This window comes from Colius striatus, unplaced genomic scaffold (genome assembly GCF_028858725.1).
Source record: "Colius striatus isolate bColStr4 unplaced genomic scaffold, bColStr4.1.hap1 scaffold_35, whole genome shotgun sequence".
In the NCBI taxonomy this organism is placed as follows: domain Eukaryota; kingdom Metazoa; phylum Chordata; class Aves; order Coliiformes; family Coliidae; genus Colius; species Colius striatus.
This window is the reverse complement of record NW_026908519.1, coordinates 909327-933194: the sequence shown is the minus strand read 5'-3', so window position 1 is coordinate 933194 and position 23868 is coordinate 909327. Positions and strand designations below refer to the sequence as shown.

General features: G+C 52.2%; 1 protein-coding gene across 1 annotated transcript; it reads right to left on the bottom strand.

Moving 5' to 3' along the window:
• Positions 1–3149: 3149 nt before the first annotated feature.
• On the bottom strand, positions 3150–8213 carry LOC133629248 (acrosin-like). The gene is made up of 8 exons (XM_062019903.1): positions 8188–8213; positions 7820–7897; positions 6921–7092; positions 5282–5382; positions 4688–4888; positions 4184–4452; positions 3752–3903; positions 3150–3500 (listed from the first exon to the last, which is right to left on the bottom strand). Exons 1-8 carry the CDS (start codon positions 8211–8213, stop codon positions 3150–3152), a joined length of 1350 nt encoding a protein of 449 aa, XP_061875887.1.
• Between the last annotated feature and the right edge of the window lie 15655 nt (positions 8214–23868).

The window sequence follows — 23868 nt, the reverse complement described above, 5'->3', positions numbered from 1 at the left end:
TTCTCCCAGTAAAGATACTGCAGGACTTAGTCAAAGAAAATCTGCTTTAATATTCATTCCAAAGTCAAAGTGTAGGCTTCTGCTGCACAAATTAAAGCCGTCAACACCGTTCTAGGTGAACCTTTGGGCCCTGGAACAAAAGTCATCCTGCATCTGAAGGAAGATCAGACTGAATACCTGGAAGAGCGGCAAATCAAGGAGATTGTGAAGAAGCACTCTCAGTTCATTGGCTACCCCATCACACTCTTTGTACGTACCTTGCTTCAAGTTTTTACAAGGCTATTAATACATTTCACAAGATCTAGGTAAGTCACGTCATTTTAAGGGTTGGAAGGGACCTGGAAAGCTCATCCAGTGCAACCCCCCTGCCAGAGCAGGACCACCTAGAGTAGGTCACACAGGAACTGATCCAGATGGGTTTGAAATGTTTCCAGAGGAGAGTCCACAGCCCATCTGGGCAGCCCCTGCCAGTGCGGCCTCACCTGAACACTGAAGAGGTGTGTTTCTTTGGAAGCTCTTACGTTCCAGCTTGTACCCATTGCCCCTTGTCCTAGAGCACAGCCTGGCTCTATCCTCCTCACACGCAGCCTTTATGGCTTTGTCAACATGAATGAGGTCACTGCTCAGTCTCCTCCAAGCTCAAGAGCCCCAGCTCCCTCAGCCTTTCATCACAAGGGAGATGCTCCACTCCATCATCTCTGTGGCCCTGTGCTGAACTGTCTCCAGGAGCTCCCTGTCCTTCTGGAACTAAGGAGCCCAGAACTGTGCTGCCCGTTCCCAAAGGAAAACACAAAACAACCGAGGTCGTTTCATGCGGTGCTTTATTGAGGGCCCTGGGGACCTGAGGACTAGTGTCCAAAGTCAGAGCCCCCACTAACAGAAAATTTCACAGAGTTTATATACTTTCCACAAATGATTACTTCATCAGGTCCCCGTGATGTTTACCAGTTTTCTTAGACTTTAGGATTATGTCGTGCTCTTTCATGTAGTTACTTGAGACAACGCTTATCTGAATCCACAGCCAGAAATTTCCATAGATAACAAACAGGTAAACATTCGAGATAACGATTTCTTTGAGAAAAACAAGATTCAGGTTCAGCATTCTTCACTAATCTCTTTGCTTTGTTTAAGCAAGAATGCACAAGCTCAGCATGCCCCACTAGTTCCCTAGACTGCTAGGTTACATCAACATCCCACACTGCTCACTAGGCCTCGATACAGACCTTAGCCTAACTACTTCTAACTTTCCATATACAGTAATGCTAACAAGGGGACTGGAGCATCTTTCATATGAGGAGAGGCTGCGGGACCTGGGGCTGTTTAGTCTGGAGAAGAGGAGACTGAGGAGAGATCTTATGAATATTGACAACTGTCTCAATGGTGGGTGTCAGGACGCTGGGGCAGCACTTTTTCCCATGGTATCTAGCAACAGGACAAGGGGTGATGGGATCAAGCTGGAACACAAAAAGTTCCATTTCAACATAGGAAAAAACTCTTCCAGTGTTTCAGTGAGGGAGCCCTGGCTCAGGCTGCCCAGGGACGGTGTGGATGCCCCGTGCTGGGAGGTCATCAAGACCCGCCTGGACACGTTCCTGTGTGACCTGATCTAGGTGGGAGCTGCTTCTGCACTTGGGTGGTTGACAGCAGAGCTTCCACTGACCGTCCTGGTCCTGCCCAAACAAAACCCCTGCACGCTGTGGGAGGAGAAGAGGTCCCTGGAGTGCAGCCAGGGCAGTGGCTGGGGAAGGCAGGATGGGCTGCAGCTCCCATGGGAAAGGGCAAAGCCACTGGTGGGATGGTCTGTGCCCAGGAGCCTGGCTGTGCTTGGTGGGTGATGAGAAAGGATGGGGAGACTCGATGTGTGCCTCGAGGAGACTGAACCTTGTGGACAAGTAACGTGTGATGTGAGCTGTGTGTTGTAGGAAGTACCGCGGCAGGAACAGGCTGAGCTGATGAAGAACGAGGTGTGGAGGCTCGTTGGCGCTCCGCAGCCTCCATTTCCCATCACCCCCAGCGCCTCGCTGCCGGCCAAAGCTGCGGGCGGGAGCCGCGGTGCCTGCCGGGAGTTGTAGTTGTGCGGCGGCGCCTGGCAGGAGGCGCCGTGCGGCGGGGGGGGGGGTGGGGGGCCTCGGGTTCCCAGCGTGCCCCGCGCGGAGCCCGCGCTCGTGCCCTGCTCGCGTGCCGGCTCCTCCTCCTCCTCCCTCGGGCTCCTCTTTGTCCTCAGGGTCTCTGTGAAAGGATTCTCGCCCTGGAAGGAGAAGATTCACAGTGCTCAGCGGCACAGAGCCCAGTGTGCGGCCTGTGGGCAGCGGAGTTCCGCAGGGATGGGCGCTGGGGCCGCTCTGGTTCAACAGCTCCGTCAGGGAGCTGGGGGAGGGCCCAGAGGGACCCTCAGCGAGTTCCCTGCTGGCACCAAACTGGGAGCACTGGCTGAGTGCCCAGAGCCTGAGCTGCCCGGCAGGGAGAGCTGGGCACAGAGGAACCTGCTGAGGGGCAGCAAGGGCAGAGTGGTGCAGCTGGGCAGGAACAAGCCCAGCACCAGCCCAGGCTGGGGCTGAGCTGCTGGAGAGCAGTTCCAGGAGAGGGGCCTGGCAGTGCTGGGGGAGAACAAACCAGCCCCGAGCAGCAGCTTGTCCTGTTGCTACGTACCATAGGAAAAGGGATGTCCCGACCTCCTGACACCCAGCAGTGAGGTATTTGTAAATGTTAATGAGCTCTCCCCTCACTCTCCTCCAGACTAAACAGCCCCAGTTCCCGCAGCCTTTCCTCGTATGGAAGATGTTCCAGTCCCCTGAGCATCTTGGTGGCCCTGCGCTGGCCACTCTCCACAAGTTCTGTGTCTCTTTTGTGCTGATGACAGGTTGCTGCTAAAATTTCTTGTGATTCCAACACACCAACTTTAATGCAGCTGTAAATGAGCCCAGCTCCACAGGGACTGAGCAATGGACTGAGGCACAACGTGCTGTGCAAACAGGCAGCTTTATTGACTACACTAAGTCTCCTTCAGCCTTTGTGTGTGCTGAGAGGAGCGTGGGGAGGACAGAGCAGGTGTGGGACACAGGGGCTGCCCTTGGAGCAGCGGGCAGTGCCCCAGGGGGAAATGGTGGTGGCACAGCGCAGCCTGCGCTGGGTCCTGGCCACGCTGCTGCTCAAGCCCCTTTTCCCATCAGGAACCGCAGGAGCCCCCACAGCAAACTGAGGAACTTCAACGCCTTCCGGCATGCAAAGGCACAGGACGTGGAGCTGCCTGGTTGTGTTGCACCTGGCCTTGGTGTCTGAGAGGGGGCTGAGGTGGACACAGGCTGTGACAGTGGAGGAGCTGCTGCCTCTTCTTGGTGCCGTCCCATGTGCTCCAGGATCCAGTTATAAAAGTGCTGAGTGCTGGTGTAGATGCCAGGCTGTTTTTCTCTTGCACAGCCTTTCCCCCAGCTGGTCAGTCCAACGACCCAGTAGTAGTCAGCGTGGCTGTCTTGGCAGGCGAGGGGACCACCACTGTCACCCTACAGCAGAGCAGAGAGGAGGAAGGGAGTGTTGGGTGGCTGCTGTCAGCACAGGGATCCTGGATGTGTGGAAGACAGAGGTTCTAGCACTGGGCTCTGGACCTAAGGGCTGCCACTTACACGGGATGGGTGTGTGGGACAAGGCAAGGGGCCCTGGGCAAGGAGATGATGATGGGGAAGGGGAGGGAAGCCCCAGCAGTGTTGGGACAGGGCTGTGGGTGCTGCAGGGGGTGACTCGTAGCTGCTCCTACCTGGCAGGTGTCGATACCACCCTGTGGGTACCCGGCACACAGGTTGTAGCTGTGCACAGCCCCTGTGTACCACTGGCTGCTGTTACAGAGCTTGGTATCGATGAGGTGAACCTTGGCCTCCTGCAGCACATCGGATATTTCTGGTTCTGTGGCTGTGAGCACAGCAAGGAATTAGCCCCCAGCAGCTCTGGGCCACTTGCCCTCCCCTGTCTGGCAAAGCCCTTCCCTGGGCCTCGGCTTTGCACCTACCCCAAGAGACACCAGACACGTCTTTCCCTTCAGTCTGGCTTTGGACAGTGGCTCAGACCCCCGTCTGCAGCCTGATGTCCCCACAGCCTGACTGTGGCTCTCGCCTTGGCTCTCCTCACGCCAAACCCGTCTCCCCAGCGTGCCAGGCCTCGGGACACAAATGCTTTTACAAGGGGAACTCACATCGTGCAACTGTGGATCCCCAACCAGCCACCTGGCAGTTTTTCAGCTCCGACAGCTTCACGTCATCGGGTTGAGGCAAACAGGCCAGCTGGACGTGCTCATTGCACTGGATGGGCTGGTCCAGTTCCAGCACAGCAATGTCATTCTCAGCTGTGACCTGCCAGTAGGCCTCGTGACGCAGCAGCCGCTTGATGCGTCGCACTTGGGCCTCGGGGCCCAGCTGAGACAACTTTGTGGTCCCGATCACCACGCGCCACTTGGCGATTTTCCTGGAGGGCAGATGGAGAGCAGAGGGCTCAGAGGGAGCACTTGCCTGCCTCCTGCTCACCAAGGGCTCCAGGAATGGCCAGCCCCAGGCCGCTGGTGAGCAGCAGCACCAGCCCAGCGTGTGCCGAGCACGGCTCTGTGCTGGGCTGGGCAGCGCCCCGGCGCTGGCTGCTGCGTGGGAACGGGACAGGAGTGGCAGCAGTGGTGTAGGGATGCCCCTTCCCTGCTCCTCCTCACCTGAACTTGTCAAAGCAGTGGGCTGCTGTGAGCACCCACTGTGGGTTGATGAGGGACCCTCCACAGAAATGCTTGGTGCGTTTTCCCCAGGGGCGCTGGAGGCTGACGATCCAGGGCCAGGTCCCCGGAGCCGCATTTGTGCCACCCACGACGCGCAACAGCCCAGAGGAAGAAGCCTTGAGCTGGCGCCCGCAGCTCGCCCTGGAAGCAGAAAGTCACGAGTGTCCTGCTCCAGGGCTCGCTGCTGCTCGGGCTGCAGGGCAGCCGTCTGCCCTCCACACCAGGTGCTGCGTGGACAGCGGGGCAGGGAGCCCTTAGCCCTGGCTCCTGCCTTAGCCCCGTAGCCTGGCTCCCACACCGTGGGGTTTGGGGAGCTGTGGCGTGGCCACGGGGCACCAGTGGACGCTGTAAGGGCTGCCCAAGCTCCCTCCTAGAGCCACTTACCCACAGCCTTCCCATGAGCCGCTTGCAGGCCTGCAGTACAGAGCCAGCAGGGTGAGGATGAGCAGGAGCTTCATCATGTCTAGTAGCACGTGGCCAGAAAGTGCTGGTGACCACCAACAGCGGGGCCCATGCTGTGCCTGCAGTGCTCACGCTGCCCACAGCACCTCGGCCCCGGGGCTGATGTCACAGAGCCGCTGGTTACGGATGCTGGGCGTGGGGGATTCCGTGTGGGGCACCAAGGGGGAGTCCAGCTAAAGGGGGGGTGTGGCATGATTACTGAAGTGCCCTGGAAATGAAAACTTACATTGAAACTGGTATTAAAGCACACATTAAACATCAGCATTGCTCACCAGTTAAGGAAAGGGATAAAATGAAGTAGGCTCACAGGGTGGATACAGCTGCTGCTGGTCAGTGAGGAATCCACAGCACAGTAATTCCCTGCAAATACTCCATGGAGTGTGGAGCAGAGGGGAGGCTCTGTGGTCAGACTCTGCGACGATACATGGGAAGGAGATGCTCCTCTAGAGCTGATAAGCAGCATTTTAGTACCCTGAGCCAAAGGTCTGTCAAACCTGCCCTTTGGGTGCACTTTGCTCATGATAATGTCATTATAATACCAAAATACACCTCTGTCCTGAAGGCCACCGGCCTCTGAGGTGCCACCACTCCTTGAGCCTGTGCCCTGAATTCTTTGTAACTCACAGCTTTAAATGCAAGGCAAGAGAATTTTACACCAATCCTAATAAGCTTTGGAGGTTATTGTGTGTTTATGTGACTAAAGTCACTCAAACTCCACCTTGAAGGTGAAGAAAAAGCATCCTGGGATGCACCAAGGAGAGTGTGGGCGGCAGGTCAAGGTTCTTATCCCTCTCTACTCTTCCCTGGTGAGGCCTCATCTGGAGTCCTGTGTCCAGTTCTGGGCTCCTCAGCTTAAGAGGGACAGAGAACAGCTGGAGAGAGGCCAGTGCAGAGCCACCATGATGATCAGGGGAATGGAACATCTTTCATATGAGGAAAGGCTGTGGGACCTGGGGCTGTTTAGTCTGGAGAAGAGGAGACTGAGGGGAGACCTTATTAACATTTATACATATCTAAAGGGTGGGTGTCAGAAGGCTGGGACATCCCTCTTTTCTATAGTAGATAGTAACAGGACAAGGGGTGATGGGATGAAGCTGGAACACAAAAAGTTCCATTGAGACATACGAAAAAACTATATTACAGTGAGGTGAGGGAGCCCTGGCTCAGGCTGCCCAGGGACCGTGTGGATGCCCCGTGCTGGGAGGTCATCAAGACCCGCCTGGACACGTTCCTGTGTGACCTGATCTAGGTGGGAGCTGCTTCTGCAGGGGGGTTGGACTGGATGAGCTCTAAAGGTCCCTTCCAAACCCCACCATGCTGTGATTCCATGATTCTCTGTGCAGAGCACTGGGCAATGGGGCATGGGAGCAGTGGGATAAAAATGTAGCAGAAGCCACTTGGGTGGTTAACAGCAGAAGTTCAACTGACCGTCCTGGTCCTGCCGTGCGGCGCCGTGCGGCGGAGGGGGCAGGGCCTCGGCTTCCCAGCGTGCCCCGCGGGAGCCCGCGCTCGTGCCCTGCTCGCGCTGTCGCTCGCGCTCGCGGGGGTCGTTCGGTCACCCCAAAACTTCGTGTCCTGCTCCAACCCCCCCCGGGAAGAGGGGAGCGAGTCCAGCCCCAGAGAGGGGTGACAGCAGCTCGAAGGGCTCCCAGAGCCCTCCCGGGTCAGGAATTGCTGCGGCAGGGCCGGGTCCCTCTCTCCTGCTGCTGACTTGGGCCTTGCTGCTGGAGCCATCTCTGCGCAGGGGACGGTGGCTGCAGCTCAGGAGGGAGCCACGGGGCTGTGGGGCGGCTGCCTCTGGCCTGGCTTCCTTCTGGGGCGGGACGTTGCCACCTTGGCTCCGTGTCTCTGCCGCCTCTCCCTCACGGGTGGTGTGAGCACGTCTGGGAGGAGCAAACGCAGAGCTGTGGTGCAGAGTTGGGAGCCCCATGGGTTGTCATCTGAGTCGGGTGTTTTTTAGTGGTATAAAGGGCTTTGGATTCCCTAAAGGAGGCCCCGTGAGGGCCGTCAGTGGGAGGGGGCTCTTGGTCAGCGCTGTCTGCTCCTTGGGTTCACATGGTGGGCTCAGCTCTTTGCTCCTCTTCACACTGGGTTTGGTTGACCGTGTCCTACCCTCACCTCTTTCTGTCCTGCTGCCCTCTGAACTCCTTCCGTTGGGGTTTAGAGTAGTTTTGCCTGGGCCAGGTTTTTTGGTAGGGGGAGAGGTACAGGGGTGGCTTCTTTAAACACAAAGAGTTTCCAGAAGCTTCCCCTGTAGCTCACAGGGTTGGGGCTAGTGAACTGCTTTACCAACAGCAAGGCCAATTAGGCTGGTGCATTCAGTAGCCTTAATTCCTGCTGAACAGCATTCTCAACAATGTGTTTTAAAGAGGCCATCAGTACATCACAGTGGGGGGCAGACTTCTCCTCTGCTGTATCTGCAACTGATGCAACGGCAGCCACAACTTCACACGGGACATGCTGGGGTGGAAAAGCTTCTCTAAAGCTCCCTTGGCTTCCAGAGGTGTTTTTGGACAATATCTGACTTTATTCTGGAGGATATTTACAGGGTTGCTAGATACAGAAAAACATCAACTGCAGTTGGGCTTGGCAGGATTTGCTCCTGTTTGCCTCTGTAGAGACTTGCGGAGCCATCCGGGACACGGCTGGTAGTCCAGCCACTGAGCAAATCCTCTTTCCACCAGCGCTCTGTGGAAACAGAACCCAGAAGCCCAGAACTGCCCCATGCCCTGAGGCAGCAGATGTCCAACAGCAGCTCGCAGGAAATCACTAATATACATGAGTTCTGGTAAAAAGAAACTGCAGAGCCCAAGGGATCAGAAGCTCCAATGAAAAACCCACCCTTAGACTCTTGTTCTGGCTGTGATACCGTCTTTGAGGAACGCGAAGGAAAAGGACAGCTGCAAAGACTCTCAGCTGTCTGGGGACTTGGCTGCACTATATGTGAGCTAGAGATGATTTAGCTGACAAAAATTTACATTAAGGTGGCTTCCTCTGGCAACATGTCCAGGGTGCTAATCATAAGGTGTTTGTGGCTTACTGTAAACACGAGCTATATGGTGCTATTCTGTATACTCAAGAGAAGTCTGCCTTTGCTAAAATCACCTCTAGGTTGACATTTTAGTACCTTTCATGTTTTGGAGTTTTTAGACTCATGAAAACGTTTGCCACATGGATAATTCCCAGAAGTAATTGTAGAAGAATCAGAGTTCTCAGTAGAATTTTCTTGTATTAACACTTCCTTGGGACTGGACACATTCTCTGCACCAGCTACATCCTCCTTCATGCTTCTGAACACCAAAGAGACAATTTTTAAAGAAATGGTTTAAATACGTTTGGCATCACAGAAACAACAGCTTTAACTAACTTGCCCAGCTCTGAGACAACCCGGCGAGGCCCATGCTGGTACTCCAGGGACCTTTTTTGTGTATGAAACAACACTTACTCTTTGAAAGAGCACAGTTGAGATTTCTCTCTTCCTTGTAAATATTAGTAAACAAACCCTTGGTCACAGACATTGAAATGATATTTCCAAGGACAGATTGTCAAACTGAAAATTGTCTAAAAAACCTCCTGAACAAGGTGCCACTCATCAGAGGCCGGAACAAAACACCTACAGATGTCTGGCTCATAAGCACTTTAAATCAAGGGTGCTAGGATCCAGAGACAAACCCCAGTGAGACGTGTGCTTCCACTACACTGGATATTTCCTCACTTCTGAAAGTTGACAAGGTGTCCTGGTTTTGGCTGGGGTAGTTAAATTCCTCCCTAGTAGCTGGTACAAGGTTGTGTTTTGGATTTTGTTTCAGAATGATGTTGATAACACAATGATGGTTTAGTTGTTGCTCAGTAGCACTTTTCTTAAGTTAAGTCTTTTCCAGTTTAGCCTGCTGTGCCAGCAAGGGAATGCACAACAAGCTGGAAGGGAGGACAGCCGATCTGAACTAGCCAAAGGGCTACTCCATACTGTAGGATGCTGTGCCGGGAAGGACAGATTGCAGCTTGGGCATCAGTCAGCGGGTAGTGAGCAACTGCTTTGAGCACCTGCACTTGTCTTTCTTGGGTTTCCTTCTTTTTGTTATATTCTTTTTCATTACAATATGAATTTAGTCTAGTTAGAGTTTAGTCTAGAAAAGAGGAGACTGGGGGGGAATCTTCTTAATATTTACAAATATCTCAAGGGTGGGTGTCAGGAGGCTGGGACATCCCTTTTTTCTATAGTAGCCAGCAACAGGACAAGGGGTGATGGGATGAAGCTGGAACACAAACAGTTCCACTTAAACATACGAAAAAGCTGTTTCCCTGTTCAGGTGAGGGAGTCCTGGCACAGGCTGCCAAGAGGGCTTGTGGAGGCTCCTTCCTTGGAGGTCTTCAGGACTCTCCTGGACATGTTCCTATGCAACCTGATCTAGGTGGACCTGCTTCTGCAGGGGGGTTGGACTGGATGAGCTCTGAACGTCCCTTCCAAACCCCATCAATCTACGATTCTACGAATATGCTCTGCTGTACTGCCTGGTGCGATGCACCTAGTGGTAAGCATTCAAAAAAGCCAAAGATCACAATACAAGGTGACACAGTTTGAATTTGGGCTCCATATTTTTATCATCAACTCATCAGTAGTCTCTCTCTAACTCTAAGCTGCTCTAAGTAAAACATTAAACATGTATCCATTTATTTATACCTGTAAGGAATTGGTTTTCTCCCAATGTCCCAACAGGCACGTTCCCATGTTTAATTCTTCTCCAGATACTGCCATCTTTTTCATCATAATAGTGTCGTAAGGAACTCGTAGTCAACTCCATGTAACACAACCAAGAGAGCAACCAAGTAAACAATCTGAGCCCTGATTACACAAGTTACAGCTGAAATACACACCACACAGAATAACTTCCTAGACCAAAATAGAAGAAGAAAACTGCTGGGGGGACACAGTTAGAAAAACTCTAAACAAGAACAATAGCATAGCAATCAGAAAAAGACTGAGATGTGCCATATAGAAAAGGAAGCTGTTAAAGAGAATTACTTCCAGTAATTCCCCGTTTCCACTTTATTTTTCATCTGAAATTGACTGAATGCTCAGATGGAATACAGCATCACACATTCCAAAACACTAACTAACTGTACTCTTGGACAGGACCAAGCAGCCACAAGAGGCACGTCACGATCCTGAGATGGAGGGGTGGCCTTTCTGATGAACTTGTCCAGACAATTAAAAAATAACCAACTCTTTAAGCAAAACCCATCTCTAAGTCAATCTCCTACCAACAATGTTTTGGGAGAATAGGAGAATGCTGAGAGGAAACACTCACTGCATGGAGGGCTGTTACCTTCTAGTCAGTCTTACCCAGAAGAATATTTGCCAGTGCCTTTATTACAGGCCAGGGAACTGACAGAACAATACAAACATGGCACTGGCTGTAATATTTTCATTTCAGGAAAACCTGAAGAGTTGACTCTGAGAAAACCAATAATTGAAACAATTTCATCCCATGCCTGAGATTATTGCCATGAGAAGTTATCTCAGTTTACCACAGAATGTCTGTGGCTGGAATGGCCCTCTGGAGATAATTTCATCCAAACTCCCTGCTCAAGCAGGGACACCTAGAATCACGTGCCCAGGACCACATGCTGGTTGCTTCTGCTTATTTCCAAGGACAGAGAATCTACAGTCTCTGAGAAACCTGTTCCAGGGGTCAGACACCACCACAGTAAATTATCCAACGGTATTACCTGAATACCGTGTGGAATCAAATTGAACTTGGAACGGACAGAAGCAAAGAAAAGAACAGGTGCTCTTGGTAAAGGAGTTTAGACACAAATATTCAGTAAAAGGTCCCAAAGTTTCATAGAAGCAGAAACATCTTGTCTTACTTGGAGCTGTGTGAGCCATTTTCAGTGGTCCCTTACAGCCTCAGTAAGTCTATGTTTCTGTGATCTAATGCATTAGAAAATGAATGACAATGTTTTAAAAATCAAACCAGACATTTCCATTTCACTGTGTAACAGCCCCTTAAAAATCAAGCTTCATCGAGTATCAAAGTGATATGACATTAACCACTTGTTAGATATTACTTGATAAATAAGTTACAGACTCCCACACTCATGCAGTCCATCTCTGTCAATGTCTAAGCAGATGGCCTAAATAACCTGGGAAGCATCATGAAGATACTCTAAGATTACATCAGATGCACCCATTCTCAACATGCACTACCTTTTGGATCATTCATTGACATTTGCACCTTAGAACACAAAACCTGCAGTACTCTAATATATACATCCTCCACTCCTGTTTCTCAAGGTTTGTAGCAACTGCTCGACTGCAAAAGTGTAAGAATTGGTGGAATATACAAGAAAGGATTATTTCCCTGATATGAGATGGCAACTACATCACATCCTTGAGCTATTGGTGGCCAACAGTAAGATTCAGTGGAGTTAGGGCCTAAACATTTTTTCCGAGTAAGTTCCTACAGAAAGAGAAATAAAGAGTTCTACCTGAAAATCGTGTGCTTGAAACACCAACAAGGCAACACAAAGCACTGAGCAATTTAAAAGCCTTTGACCCACTGCATAATACATTTCCTTAACACACAATATGATAAGAGTTCTTCTGGGATGAGGAGTTAAATTCTTACATCCAACTCAAATGCCATCATTTGTAGCAGTGGTTGATAGATCAGATGAAACTGTACAATTCTACAGTCTCTCTGAAGCATAATTTACTCAACCGTATGAACAACCTCCTACACATTCCTCAATCAAAATTAGCTACTATAGTATTTAGTATCTGAAAGTTAAGGTCTGATACTAGTCTTAAAAATACTAAATGTAATGTATTACATTAGCATTACCCTTCCCAGATCTTCAAGAAGTGGTGCTGTTTCCAGAATTGATGGTGGCTTCATTTTCTTGCCAAGAAAGACAAAGTTTCCTTCTTCAAGATTTTGAAAACTCTGAAACCATATGAAATAGATGACAAAGGCAATACTTAGTAGATGGGTTTGAGCTTACATCCAACTTAAAAACTATTTTTTTTGAGAAGAATTAGCCAAAGAAATGCTAAACACAAATGAAGTACAACTCACAGACACGTCACACAGCACAGTGCTGAGACTCCTACTGTCCCCTGACTTGGCCATTGCCTCTGTTTCTTGCTTTTTTTCCTTTTGTCTCTTCCCCTGCATTTTTTTTTGCCCTTCATATTTTCACAGAGGCACTACCAACTTTGCGGGCTTGCTGACCTTTGGTCTGGTCTTGTTGCTGATGTGGCTGGATTCAGTCCCTGATGTCCCTCCACAGAGTCCCTCCACAAAGATCACTCTTGTAGCCTCAACACTACCCACACCTCCACATATATGACACACGTTTGCAGAGGTTAAATGGAAGTTATATCCTGGAATTACCTGTTGCTCATTTTCAGTTCTATGTGTCTTCAAAGGATCAGAATTTAAGCACTGCTGAAGCCTGAGAAATATACAAATATTAAATTCAATGGAAATGCAAAAGGAAAGTGTAATCGATAAATATCACCAATATTTCTAAAATGGCACGAAACAGTTCACCTACAAAATATCTCTGATGTATTACCTGTGCCAACAAAAATCCTCAAATATGAAAGAAGAAATCAAAAAGTACCATTTTGGATGTAAAATTTACTATTAGGTTTAGGTATCTGAAAATAACCCGAAGGTTTTTTTAACCAAGACAATTGGTGGGTTCCCCAGCTTCAGAAGAAAATCAGATGGGACTGCAGGAAAAAGGTTTCTTACAGTTGCAAAAACATGAAACAATGTATCTTTGCAACAGTTAAAACTTGAATTAAAAACACCCCTCAGGTTGTTTACATATGCAGCAAGTGATTTGCAGCATAACAAAAGCCTTGCACAAATCAACTCAGTCAGATTTCATTCAGCTTGAAAACTTTATCAATCACACTAAGAATAAAAGAAGGCAACTGAATATGCTGAGTGTGCAGAAACGTACTGCCTCATCACAGCCTTGTTTTCAAGCTGCTGTTTAGAAAGATTTTTACTGTGGTCTGGATAAGTATCAGCAGCTTCTAATTGCCTCCTTCCCCAATACCATGTGCACACATCTTGTCTTACCCTCTGCCCTTTTAACTGTCTAAGAAGAGTAACTGGAAACATACTACAGCTCCTAATTATCTGACTACACAATTGGTTCAAATATGTAACATACTGTACCATACCTGTCTGTGTGAACTGCTGGATTTTCCTTGAAAGGCAATCCTGGGATTGTTTTGACAATCTATCAAGAAAAGACAAACCCTTTTCTGGCAGTAAAATACTGTTTAAGAGCAACATTTTAGAAAAAAAAGATCAAGGTGGTTTTCTTACCTAACAGAATTTTCTTCAGCATGCAACAAGAACATCAACCACACAGGAGAATTAGTTCATGTTCACATCTGGGAGTCACTGGGAGCTACTGGGGGCCTCTAGGGGTGAACTGGGGGTTCCTGGGGAGGGATTTGGGACTTCTGGGAGCTACTGGGAGGGACAAGAGGCTACTGAGGGATCAACTGGGAGGATGTGGGAGCCTTTGGAGAGGGGAGTTGGGGCATTTTTAGGCCTTTTGGGTTGTTTTGAGTCCTTGAAGAGTCTTGGGGGGTGTTGAAGACTTTTGGGTGTTTTGGAGTTCCCTCCTCATCCTGAGCCCCCTCCCCAGCGTGGTGTGCCGGAGCAAATGCTGCGTTCCTTGAACTGGCCCAGTGACCCGAGTACTTCATGGTGGCATTTCTGTGAGCCATGGTTATAACATTGATCTCAGGCAGATGGGGTTTTATTTCTTGAGGACAGTTCCCTTTCTCTTTGTGTATGAGCAGGTGGATCAGCACAGATCAGCAGGTCACCAACAAGGCTGCCATTCCTGTAGCCTGTCGTGTGCCCTGGCATCTCTGTGTCACATTTCTGGGGAGGATCTTGCCATAAGCTAATGCAGCTGTTTCTTGCTGCCAAACTGGAGTCCTGTCTCTGGTGCCCAGATGTAATACCAGGGGTGCACCGACTGGCTGAAGCTGTCTTCCTCTCCTGATAGCTGATGGTTCGAGGAAGAACTGTAGTCCAGGCTTCATCTTTGTGGTACTTGTGCAGCAGAGACCAGACACCCAAGGACTTGCTCTTGCCCTGTTCTGTTCTCTCGCTGCATCTCTGAGAGCAACTGGCGACAGAGCAGAAATGGGACTTTGAGGGGGGTTCAGTTGCACTGAGTGTAGCAGGAGAGAGCAGTGTCTGTGCAGGGATGGATTTGCACAGGAGCCCTCAGCATTTCTGCTGCCCTCAGGGAGAACTGAGCGAGGGCTGGGAGGCCAGAGGACGGGTTGTGGGTGAGAGCAGAGCCAGGGCAGCCGGGCTGTGCCCCTGCCTGGTGCCCAGCGCCCTGTTGCTGCCCCTTTGTGCCCGTCCCCTGTGTGCCTGCACAGCCCCAGCCCCTGCTGAGAGCAGAGGGATCCCCCTCACAACACTCTGTGTCTCGCCCTTGCTCAAGCTCTCAGCACCCAACGGCCAGCCAAGGGCACTGAGGGCTCATTTCCCCGCCCAGCAGCACTGTCTGTGCCTCAGTGTGTCTGTGCTCTCTGTGGGGCACTGAGGGCTCCTTTCCCCGCCCAGCAGCACTGTCCGTGCCTCAGTGTGTCTGTGCTCTCCGTGGGGCACTGAGGGCTCCTTTCCCCGCCCAGCAGCACTGTCCGTGCCTCAGTGTGTCTGTGCTCTCCGTGGGGCACTGAGGGCTCCTTTCCCCGCCCAGCAGCACTGTCTGTGCCTCAGTGTGTCTGTGCTCTCCGTGGGGCACTGAGGGCTCCTTTCCCCGCCCAGCAGCACTGTCCGTGCCTCAGTGTGTCTGTGCTCTCCGTGGGGCACTGAGGGCTCATTTCCCCGCCCAGCAGCACTGTCTGTGCCTCAGTGTGTCTGTGCTCTCCGTGGGGCACTGACACAGCACAGAGATCCCAGCCAGAGCTGCTGTGGCCTGAGCCAGAGGCTCCCTCAGCGCCCAGCCCGGGGCAGCCAATGGCAGCGCAGCAGGCGGGCACAGCCCTGATTGACGTGTGAGCGGCGGCCAATCAGAGGCGGCGGCGCCTCAGGGCGGGCTCTGGCCCTTCCCGCCCTGTGCTGCAAAGCCCCTGAGCCACAGGCAGAGGCAGCAGCTGCCCCGCTCCTGCTTGTGCCCTCCCAGGGGAGGCCTTGGCAGCTCAAAAGGAAGGGGTTTGCTCCACAAGGTGTGTTAGAAAGCCAAAACGAGGCCTTGGATGCTAAAAACTGAGCTGGAGACCCAAGAATGAGGGATTGAAAGCTGAAAAGGAACAGGTTAAAGCTAAAAAGAACAACTTGGGCCACAAAGTGAGACTTTGGAATCAGAAACTGGAGGATTGTGCTCCAAGCAATAAGGTTGAAAAAGGCAAAAAAGAGGCTTTGGAAGCTCAAAATGAGCATCTGGGCCACAAAAGGAGCCTTTTGAGGTTAAAATTGAGTGTTTGGAAGCTAAGAAATGAGGGTTTGAGCAGAAAAATGAGACTTTGAAAAGAAAGGTGCTGGTTTGGACCTAGAAGAGGATGATTTGAAATCTAAACCCAAGGTTTGGAATCTGACAATCGGGCTTTGGGAATTAGAGTTTGGGTCACCAAGTGAGGTTTGAAAGATTTGCATGGTGGCCTAGGCCTCAAAATAAGGCATTGGAGGCTAAAAAGGAGGGTTTGGGAGCCCAGAGGAGGGTTTGGAAGCAAAACCTCTCGCTTTGGATGGTGAAAATAAGGATTTGTTCCCAAAAGTACTACTTTGGAAACTAAAAATGCGGTTTTGGATGGCAACCAGGAGGTCTTGGGCTCCAGACTGAGGACCGAGCCAGCCAAGTTCTACCTTCCCAGCCCTTTAGGTGTGGGAGCTGCCCTCAGTCGTGTGCAGTTCGTCTGCTCAGCCCAGATGAACAAATGCAGGGTGCAGGCCAGAGAGATGGGGTGGGCACTGAGGCACACAAGGAAGAACCCAGCCGCAGCTTTCCTACCTCTGTCATACAACCATGGAATTGTTATGGTTGGAAAAGGCCTCTCAGATGATGGAGTCCAAGCCCTCACCTCACACTGCCAGGCCCATCGCTGAACCACATCCCTCAGTGCTTCATCTACACGACTTGTGAATATCTCCAGGGGTGGGGACTGCACCAGCTCCCTGGGCAGCCTGTCCCAGTGCTTCACAACCCTCTGAGTGACAAACTTCTTCCTGATGTCCAACCTGAACCTGCCCTGGCGCAGCTTAAACCCGTTTCCTCGTGTTCTGTTATTCGGTACTGGAGAGAAGAGCTCGACCCCCAGCTCACTACAACCCCCTTCAGGCAGCTGTAGAGAGTGATCCTGTCTCCTCTCAGCCTCCTCTAGGCTCAACATTCCCAGCTCCCTGAGCCTCTCCTCATCAGACCTGTTCTGATGACCCTTCCCCAGCTTCGCTGGGACTCTGACACCCAGCTGAACCCACGGTGCAGTTGCTGGCAGCAACAGGTTCCCCAGGTGCTGGTGGGCTGCTGGGGATGGACACAGCGTCTGCCAAAGCTCGTGCAGATGTTGAGGCTGCGAATAGTGCAGCAGGAGATCAGAGAAGCGACTGTGCAGAGGGATTTCTGAGCTTCCCCAGCCAGCCCTTGACACAACCAGCTCTGAGCCAGAGGCGTCCCTGTGGGGGCAGAGAGGTGCAGAGAGGTGCAGCCGTCGGCTGCTCCCAGGAGTCAGAGGCAGCCTGAGATGGAACCTTCCCTGACGGATTCACGATGGTGTCTTCCCCAACAGCCCCCTTTCTTAAGCCATTTTTACACTCTCTTTCCCTTCAAAGTGGGGCTGGAGTGACTCTAGTCACACACACCTTCATCTGGATTGCTGTGTAATGCTCTCACTTTGCTTTTAAAGGTGTGGGGTGAGGAGAATGCAGAGCACATGCTCAGTGAGGGCTGGTGGTACCTTGGAGCTGTGTGGGCTTTGGGATGGAGCTGTGTTTCGGTGTTATAGAGTCTAATGAGCAAAGTTCACCCAAAACTCAGCGTTTTTTCAGACAATGACAGGCTGTTGGCTCAGGTGTCAAATGAATTGGAGATGTTACAGAAGCCTCAGAGCACAGAAGCGTCATTCAGCCAGAAATCTGCAAGAACACATTTGTAAGTGTTTGGTATCTGAAATATTGGCGTTAGGAACTTGTTCCCTTGTGGCAGTACAAGCTTCAGGACATTGCTGATCTTGGAGAGTCACAAGAAGCCATCACTGCAACACATCTCACTCCTGTTGTTATCTGGCAAGAAAAGAACTTATCTTGGGCCAGTCAGAGTGAGGGAAATGAATCAGAAACTGCTCAAGTCTGTCCTGTGGTTTGGCCAAACAAAGGTGAAAAACACACTGTGAGGAAGATCTTCATCCTCAATGGCCCCTGAGGCCATGCTAAAGAGGTTTGAGGGAGCTGTGGCCTGGGCAGACTGAGGCAGGACAATGAGGGGAACTCATGCAGAAGTGCAATGAATATGCAGATCTAGTCTGGGACATGTGGAAAGTTTTGCTCTAAGCAGGGCACACGCTTGGTGGAGCCATCCCCTGTGTGCCCAGCGCTGCCAGAAAGAATCCCTGCTTGACAGTCACATTGGCTACTGAGTCCTTGTTGGCACTTTCCTGGCATCACAAACATGCAGCTTGTGAGTTCCACAGTACCCTGCAGCTCCCTCCTTCTGCAAGAGCTCACAGGACTTGCCCACGCAGTCTCTGCTCTGTCCCAGCCTCTGTGCTGGTGTCCCAGGGAGCCACTGTGAAGCGGATTTCTTGCTCCCCAGCTGCCTCCTCCCTGCAGCCCTGCTCAGTGACAGACTTTTCCTGACAGTGTGAACAGTGCTGTGCCTTTAGTAGAAGTTGAAGTTCTAAATTATTGCCAGGAATGATTCCAGAGGCCATCCCAGGGGAGGGGCAGCGCTGTGGCCATCACCAAGGGAGAGGGAGAAAGTTGTGCGCTGCTGATGTCACACAGGGACTTTTCCAGACCCCACCCGGCGTTTGTGACCTCACCTGACCAGAGTCTATAAAGCCTCCCAGCGGGCCAGCCAGAGCCAGTTGGACTGAGCTGCCCTCGGGACAACTCGGCTCCTTCTTTGGCTACTTGCCTTCCTGCTTGCTTCTACCTATTTCTCATTTGCTGCCCACTTCTCCTCAATTTCCATCCTCTTCCAAAGGTAAGGCTGACCTAAACTCTCAGGACAGGGAAGAGAATGTACACAGGGATGACAGGAGAGGCTGCTCTGCACCTCCCAGTCCATTTCCATGCTGAGCCCTTCTACCTCCAGAGCCTGGCCAAGGCTATGGGTAGTGTTGCTGTCTGGCGATTCTTCAGTTGACCTCAAGATGAGGCTTTGGAAGCTAAAAGCAATGCTTTGGGCCCAATCATGAGGGTTTAGAGCACAGAGCTGGTAGAGCAGAGCTGTGAATGGAAGGAGCAGCCGGAAACCTGCTCCTAGTTATAGCTCAAGCTATTCCTGTTCCCTTGCCTGGGACTACAGCTTGGCTGCAGCTTGTGGTTTTGGTGTGGTGCTTTAGCCCTGGCTGGGTGCCAGGTGCCCACCAAGTCGCTCTATCCCTCCCCCTCCTCAGCTGGACAGGGGAGAGAGAAATAAAACAAGAGGTTTGTGAGGCAAGGTAAGGACAGGGAGATTCCTCAGCAATTAGTGTCTGGGGCAAAACACTCAGCGTGGGGAGAAAAGGTTTGATTTATTAATGAACCATTCAAAGTGATCAGGGAGAGGAGATCTCCTCCTCTGAAGGTCTTCAAAAGCCACCTGGACATGTTCATAGAATCATAGAATCACAGAATGGTGGGGGCTGGAAGGGACCTTTAGAGACCATCCTGTGCAACCCCACTGCTTTGACAGCCAGTGTGTGTCTGTGGGAAATGTTCCACAACCAGTGTGTGAGTGTGTGTGCAAAGGTTTTATCCTTGACCCTTTGATGATTCCAGAGGTCATCCCAGGGGAGGGGCAGCGCTGTGGCCGTCACCAAGGGAGACAGAGAACATTGGGCGCTGCTGATGTCACACAGGGGCTGTTCCAGACCCCACCCGGCGTTTGTGACCTCACCTGGCCAGGGACTATAAAGCCTCCCAGCGGGACAGCCAGAGCCCGTTGGGCTGAGCTGTCCTCAAGAGGACTCAGCTCCTTCTTTGGCTACTTGCCTTCTTGCTTGCTTACAGCCATTTCTTGTTTGCTTCCCACTTCTCCTCAACTTCCATCCTCTTCCAAAGGTAAGGATGACCCAAACTCTCAGGACAGGGAAGAGGATGTAGACAGGGATGACAGGAGAGGCTACTCTGCACCTCGCAGTCCATTTCCATGCTGAGCCCTTCTACCTCCAGAGCCTGGCCAAGGCTATGGGTAGTGTTGCTGTCTGGTGATTCTTCTGTGGGCCTCAAGATAAGGCTTTGGAAGCTAAAAGCAATGCTTTGGCCTCAATCATTAGAGTTTAGAGCACAGAGCAATAGCTCTTGCTGTTCCCTTCCCTGGGATGACTTGACCATGCTGTCTGTTTCTCCTGCTAGATGCTGCTGTGGCTCTGTGCAATGGCTCTTTGCTTGGCCAGCGTCATCCCCTACGCCGTGCCTGGAGCGCTGGCACTGCTGGGCTGCTGGTGGCTCTACTCCCACAGCAAAGAGCAGCCCAGAGCTGGTGCTGAAGCGGCAGCAGCTGCTGAGGAAGCGCAGCAGAGAGGAGGGACAGAGGAGGAATCATCGCCCCAAAGGGAAGCCTGTGTCCCTCAGGAACTGCCTTTGTCAGCAGCAGAGGAACCCCCAGAGCCCGACCTTCGGGATGTGTCAGCACCAAGAGCTGAGCCCAGCACTGCTGAGGGTGACACGGCAGGAGCAGAGACAGGAGGATGTGCAGAGGAGAGCGGCGTCCCTGCTGCTGTTTGTGTCCCCGTGCAGAGCACAGTGTCCCGGCAGCGCTGCAGCCAGCCCTGCACAGGGCTCAGGCTCAGGCGCCGACGCAGAGCAGCGCCAGCAGCGCGTGTGGGAGCCGGGCAGGAGCCGAGCAGTGCCCAGAGCGCTCCCGGGGAAGCGGCCACAGGCACTGAGGAAGCGCAGGAGGAACGAGGGCTAGAGGAGGAATCCCGGCCCGAAGCAGCAGCCGCCGTCCCTGCTGGCTGTTGTGCCCTCCCGCTTCCTGAGAGCGCAGTGTCCCAGGCAGGGCTGAGGCTGAGGTGCCAACCCAGCCCCGCGGCCGGCAGCGCCAGCAGCGTGTGCGGGACCCCGCCGGAGCCGAGCCGTGCCCAGAGCGCCGCTGCGCTGCCGCCATCCCCGCAGGCAGAGCCCCGGGCTGCGAGCGGGGCCGTTGCCGGCTGTGGCACACGCAGCCCCTTCCCCGCCGCTCAGCACACGGCTGCCAGGAGGTTTGCTGGCGGCTGGATGCCGGCGGGCAGCGAAGTGGAGCCCACGCCAGGTAAGGGCTGCTCGGCCCCGTTGGGCTCTTTGGCTTTTGGCTCCTAGATCCTAGATGGTGTGTGCTGGGGAAGGGCTGACGCTGTGTGAAGGGCTGACGCTGAACTCGGGCCTCCTGTGGTGGCATTCCCAGAGCTGGGCTGGGTGGTCCCCAGGCATCAAGGGAAGCTTTCAGTGGGCTCTGTGTGATGGGACTTGACCCTTTCTGACATCCTGGGGAACCTGAGGCAGGAGCATCCCAACAGAATGCGTAGCAAGTGCTCGATGGCATCTCTCTGCCAAAGGATCTCCTGGGCTGGTGTGTGGGAGCTGCGTTGTGTGGGCTGTCTGAATGCTGACATGGTGCCTTTCTGGCAGGTTTCAGTGTGACTCACATGGACTTGGAGGACACAGACGGTCTCGAGGGGCAGACAGTGAGTCGCCAGAACCGGCGCCGAAAGAAAAAGTCCCGGCAGTCCAATGTCCTTGTGTGGGAAATAGAGGTGCCCAAGGTAAGCAGCCACTGTCCTGCTCGTGCCTCCTGCCCTGCCCTACACAGCCATCTCCTCCTTCTTCCATCTCAGGCCACCCCAGGGACATACAGAACCAGCCAACGAGGGTTTCAGCTTTTAGCTGTTAGGGCTACACCCTGGGATGGTTGCTGGAGTCCTTTTTCTCCATCACTTTCCAGCCTGATCTGTCAGGGTGATGCTCTGAAAGCCTTCAGCAGGCTTTGAGTTCACAGTCCTTGAGAGCAGGGAATGAGTTGTGGTGCTTTCCCCTGTGCAGGAGGGTCACGTTCCAGCTGCCTGTCCAAACCCACCCTGCAAATGAGCTGCAGGAACCAGGAAGATGGGCAAAAGAAGCCCCAGGGCACAGTGGGGTTTGATCTACATTTCCCTCCTTGACTCTTGCTTTCTTGTCTTTCATCAAGGATACAGTCAGACACATGATTGGCAAACAAGGGCAGTTTATTAACAGCTTGAGGAGAGAGTCTGGGGCCACAATTTCTCTCTCAGCGCTCCCTGACGTTGATGATTACGAAGTCTGTCAAATCAAAGGTAAGAGGAATGTCTCTTTGTGCAGGGTCTAGGATGTAGCTTGGGGGCCTTGAATTAGAAATGGATTCAGTGGCTTGGCAAGGCCACAGCTTTTACCCAAGTGTTCTGCTCAGGGCTGTTCCAGGAGACGGATGTGGCAAGTGGCCTGGGCCTGGGCACGTGCAGCCTCTGTTGTAGGGCTGGGAATGCATTTGAGCAGCTTTGGCTGCTGGAGCTGAACCAGCCGCTTTTGCAAGATCCCTTTTGGCTTGAAGCAGCAGATAGGGGATGCTTCTCAGCATCTTGACTGGGAAGGATGTTGGAGCAATTGGGGCTGAGAAGTATCTGCCAGCCAATTGGGTCCCTGCTGCAGGCCAAAGCCGTTCCAAGTGGGGTCTGGAGCTCTGAGCTGCTCACGGTGGTTGGATCTCAGGGTCGGTGGCCAATCTTTTCCAACTGAACTGGTTGATGCAGCACAGGAGGCTTCTGGCAGCTGGGTTTCCATGGCAGGGCTGGAGGTGTCCTCAGCCTACCTGTGCTGCTGACCTTGGGTGGGATTTTTGTCTTCCAGGCCTCTCCCATCAAGTGGACAGAGCGCTGAGCCTGATTGGCGGGAGGTTCCAGCACCTTTGTCTAGACAACAAACACTGTGCTCGTTTCTGCTGGCAAAAGGTTATGTTCTAGAAGGATGTGGGAAGGGGTGTAGCATGGGCAGCTGCCCCAGGCTGGCCAGCAGGTGTTGGATCCCATCCTGACATCGTGCCCAGCACATGTGTGCAGTTGTGTCGGGTCCCGGCTGATGAGCAACGGCGTCACTCACCATCCCCTGTGTACATCCCCTCGTGCATTGTTAGAACTGTTTCTCCTTCCCTTGTTCCTTGTTGTTGTTCTATTAAACTGTTCTGATTGCAACCTCTGGGAGCTTTTGATGTTTCCCCTTGTGTCTGGTTCCAGCAGTGAGCCAGCACCCTCCTGGCTCTTTGTCCCCAGCTGAGCAAAACCAGGACATCTACCCTGTCCCTCCCCCTGCTCCAGTGACATGTCCTTCTGTCCTTAGGGCTGCAAAGTCCCAGCTGCCTCCATCCCTCTCTGCAGAGAAAAGCAAGAGCAGAAAGTCTTGCCAAGCCCAACTGTAGTTTCTCTTGGCTGTATCCTACAACTCTGTCCATGTGCTACAAAATAAACCCCAACGTTGGACAAGTCAAACACTGGAAACAAGGGAAACTTTACAGAAGCTTTTGGCTCCCAACTGTCCTGTGTAGGGAGCCCCGGTTTGGGGCTGCTGTGCTCCCCTCAGCTTGCTCTGCCCCGGGCACAGAGGGGCACAGAAGGGCGGCCACGAGCAGGGGCGGGACGGCGGCCTCCTGGCTGCCTCCCACCACTTTGGGGCTGTCATTGCCACAGCAGCCTCTGGGACCGCGCTGAGCGGCTGCTGCCGGCACAGCTCAGGTGCCCGTGCTGGCGTTTGCCGGCCCTGACAATACTTGTTGCACTCGGGTTCCTTTTGCTTAGAGCTCGCTGCTCTTCAGCACCTCGCGGGTTTGTTTCCCGGGCACTCGGGTGTTCAAGGCTTGCCCTCAGTGCCAAGGGCTCAAGCAGGGCCCGTATCTCAGAGGGTGCTTTAGGTCCAAAAACTGAGGATTTAGACTCTAAAACTGAGGGTTTAGTCCTTAAAAACAAGGATCTAGACTCTAAAATTGTGAGTTTAGACACCAAAAAATTGGATTTAGATGCTACAACTGAGTGTTTAGATGCTGAAATGAGGATTTAGACCCTAAAATCTAGACTTTGGACCCCAAAAATGAGGATTTAGACCCTAAAACAGTGGGTTCAGAAACCCAAAACAAGGACCTAGACCCTAAAACTGGGAGTTTAGACACTAAAAAAAGGAGATTTCGACCCTAAAACTGAGTGTTTAGACCCCAAAAACAAGGATTTAGACCCTAAAACCAGGAGTTTAGTCCTTAAAAACGAGGATCTAGACCCTAAAACTGGGAGTTCAGACACCAGAAACATAGATTTAGGTCCTAAAACTAGGGAATTAGACCCTTATAACAAGGATTTAGACTGAAAACCAGGTGGTATAAACCTCAAAACAAGCATTTAGACTCTAAAACTGGGGGTTTAGACCCTGAAATGAGAATTTAGGTCCTAAAACCAGGGGTTTAATCCTAAAAGCAAGGATCCA

Bases quoted from the DNA above. Each gene is read 5' to 3' on its own strand.
- LOC133629248 (XM_062019903.1), bottom strand. From the start codon at position 8,213: ATGTTGCCAGAGGAAGCCACCTTAAT. The intron at 7,898-8,187 runs GTAAATTTTTGT...CTGTTTCCACAG, and splicing joins CCAGAGGAAGCCACCTTAAT to AGCGCTGGTGGAAAGAGGAT. The intron at 3,501-3,751 runs GTAGGAGCAGCT...GCTCTGCTGTAG, and splicing joins GTGGTATCGACACCTGCCAG to GGTGACAGTGGTGGTCCCCT.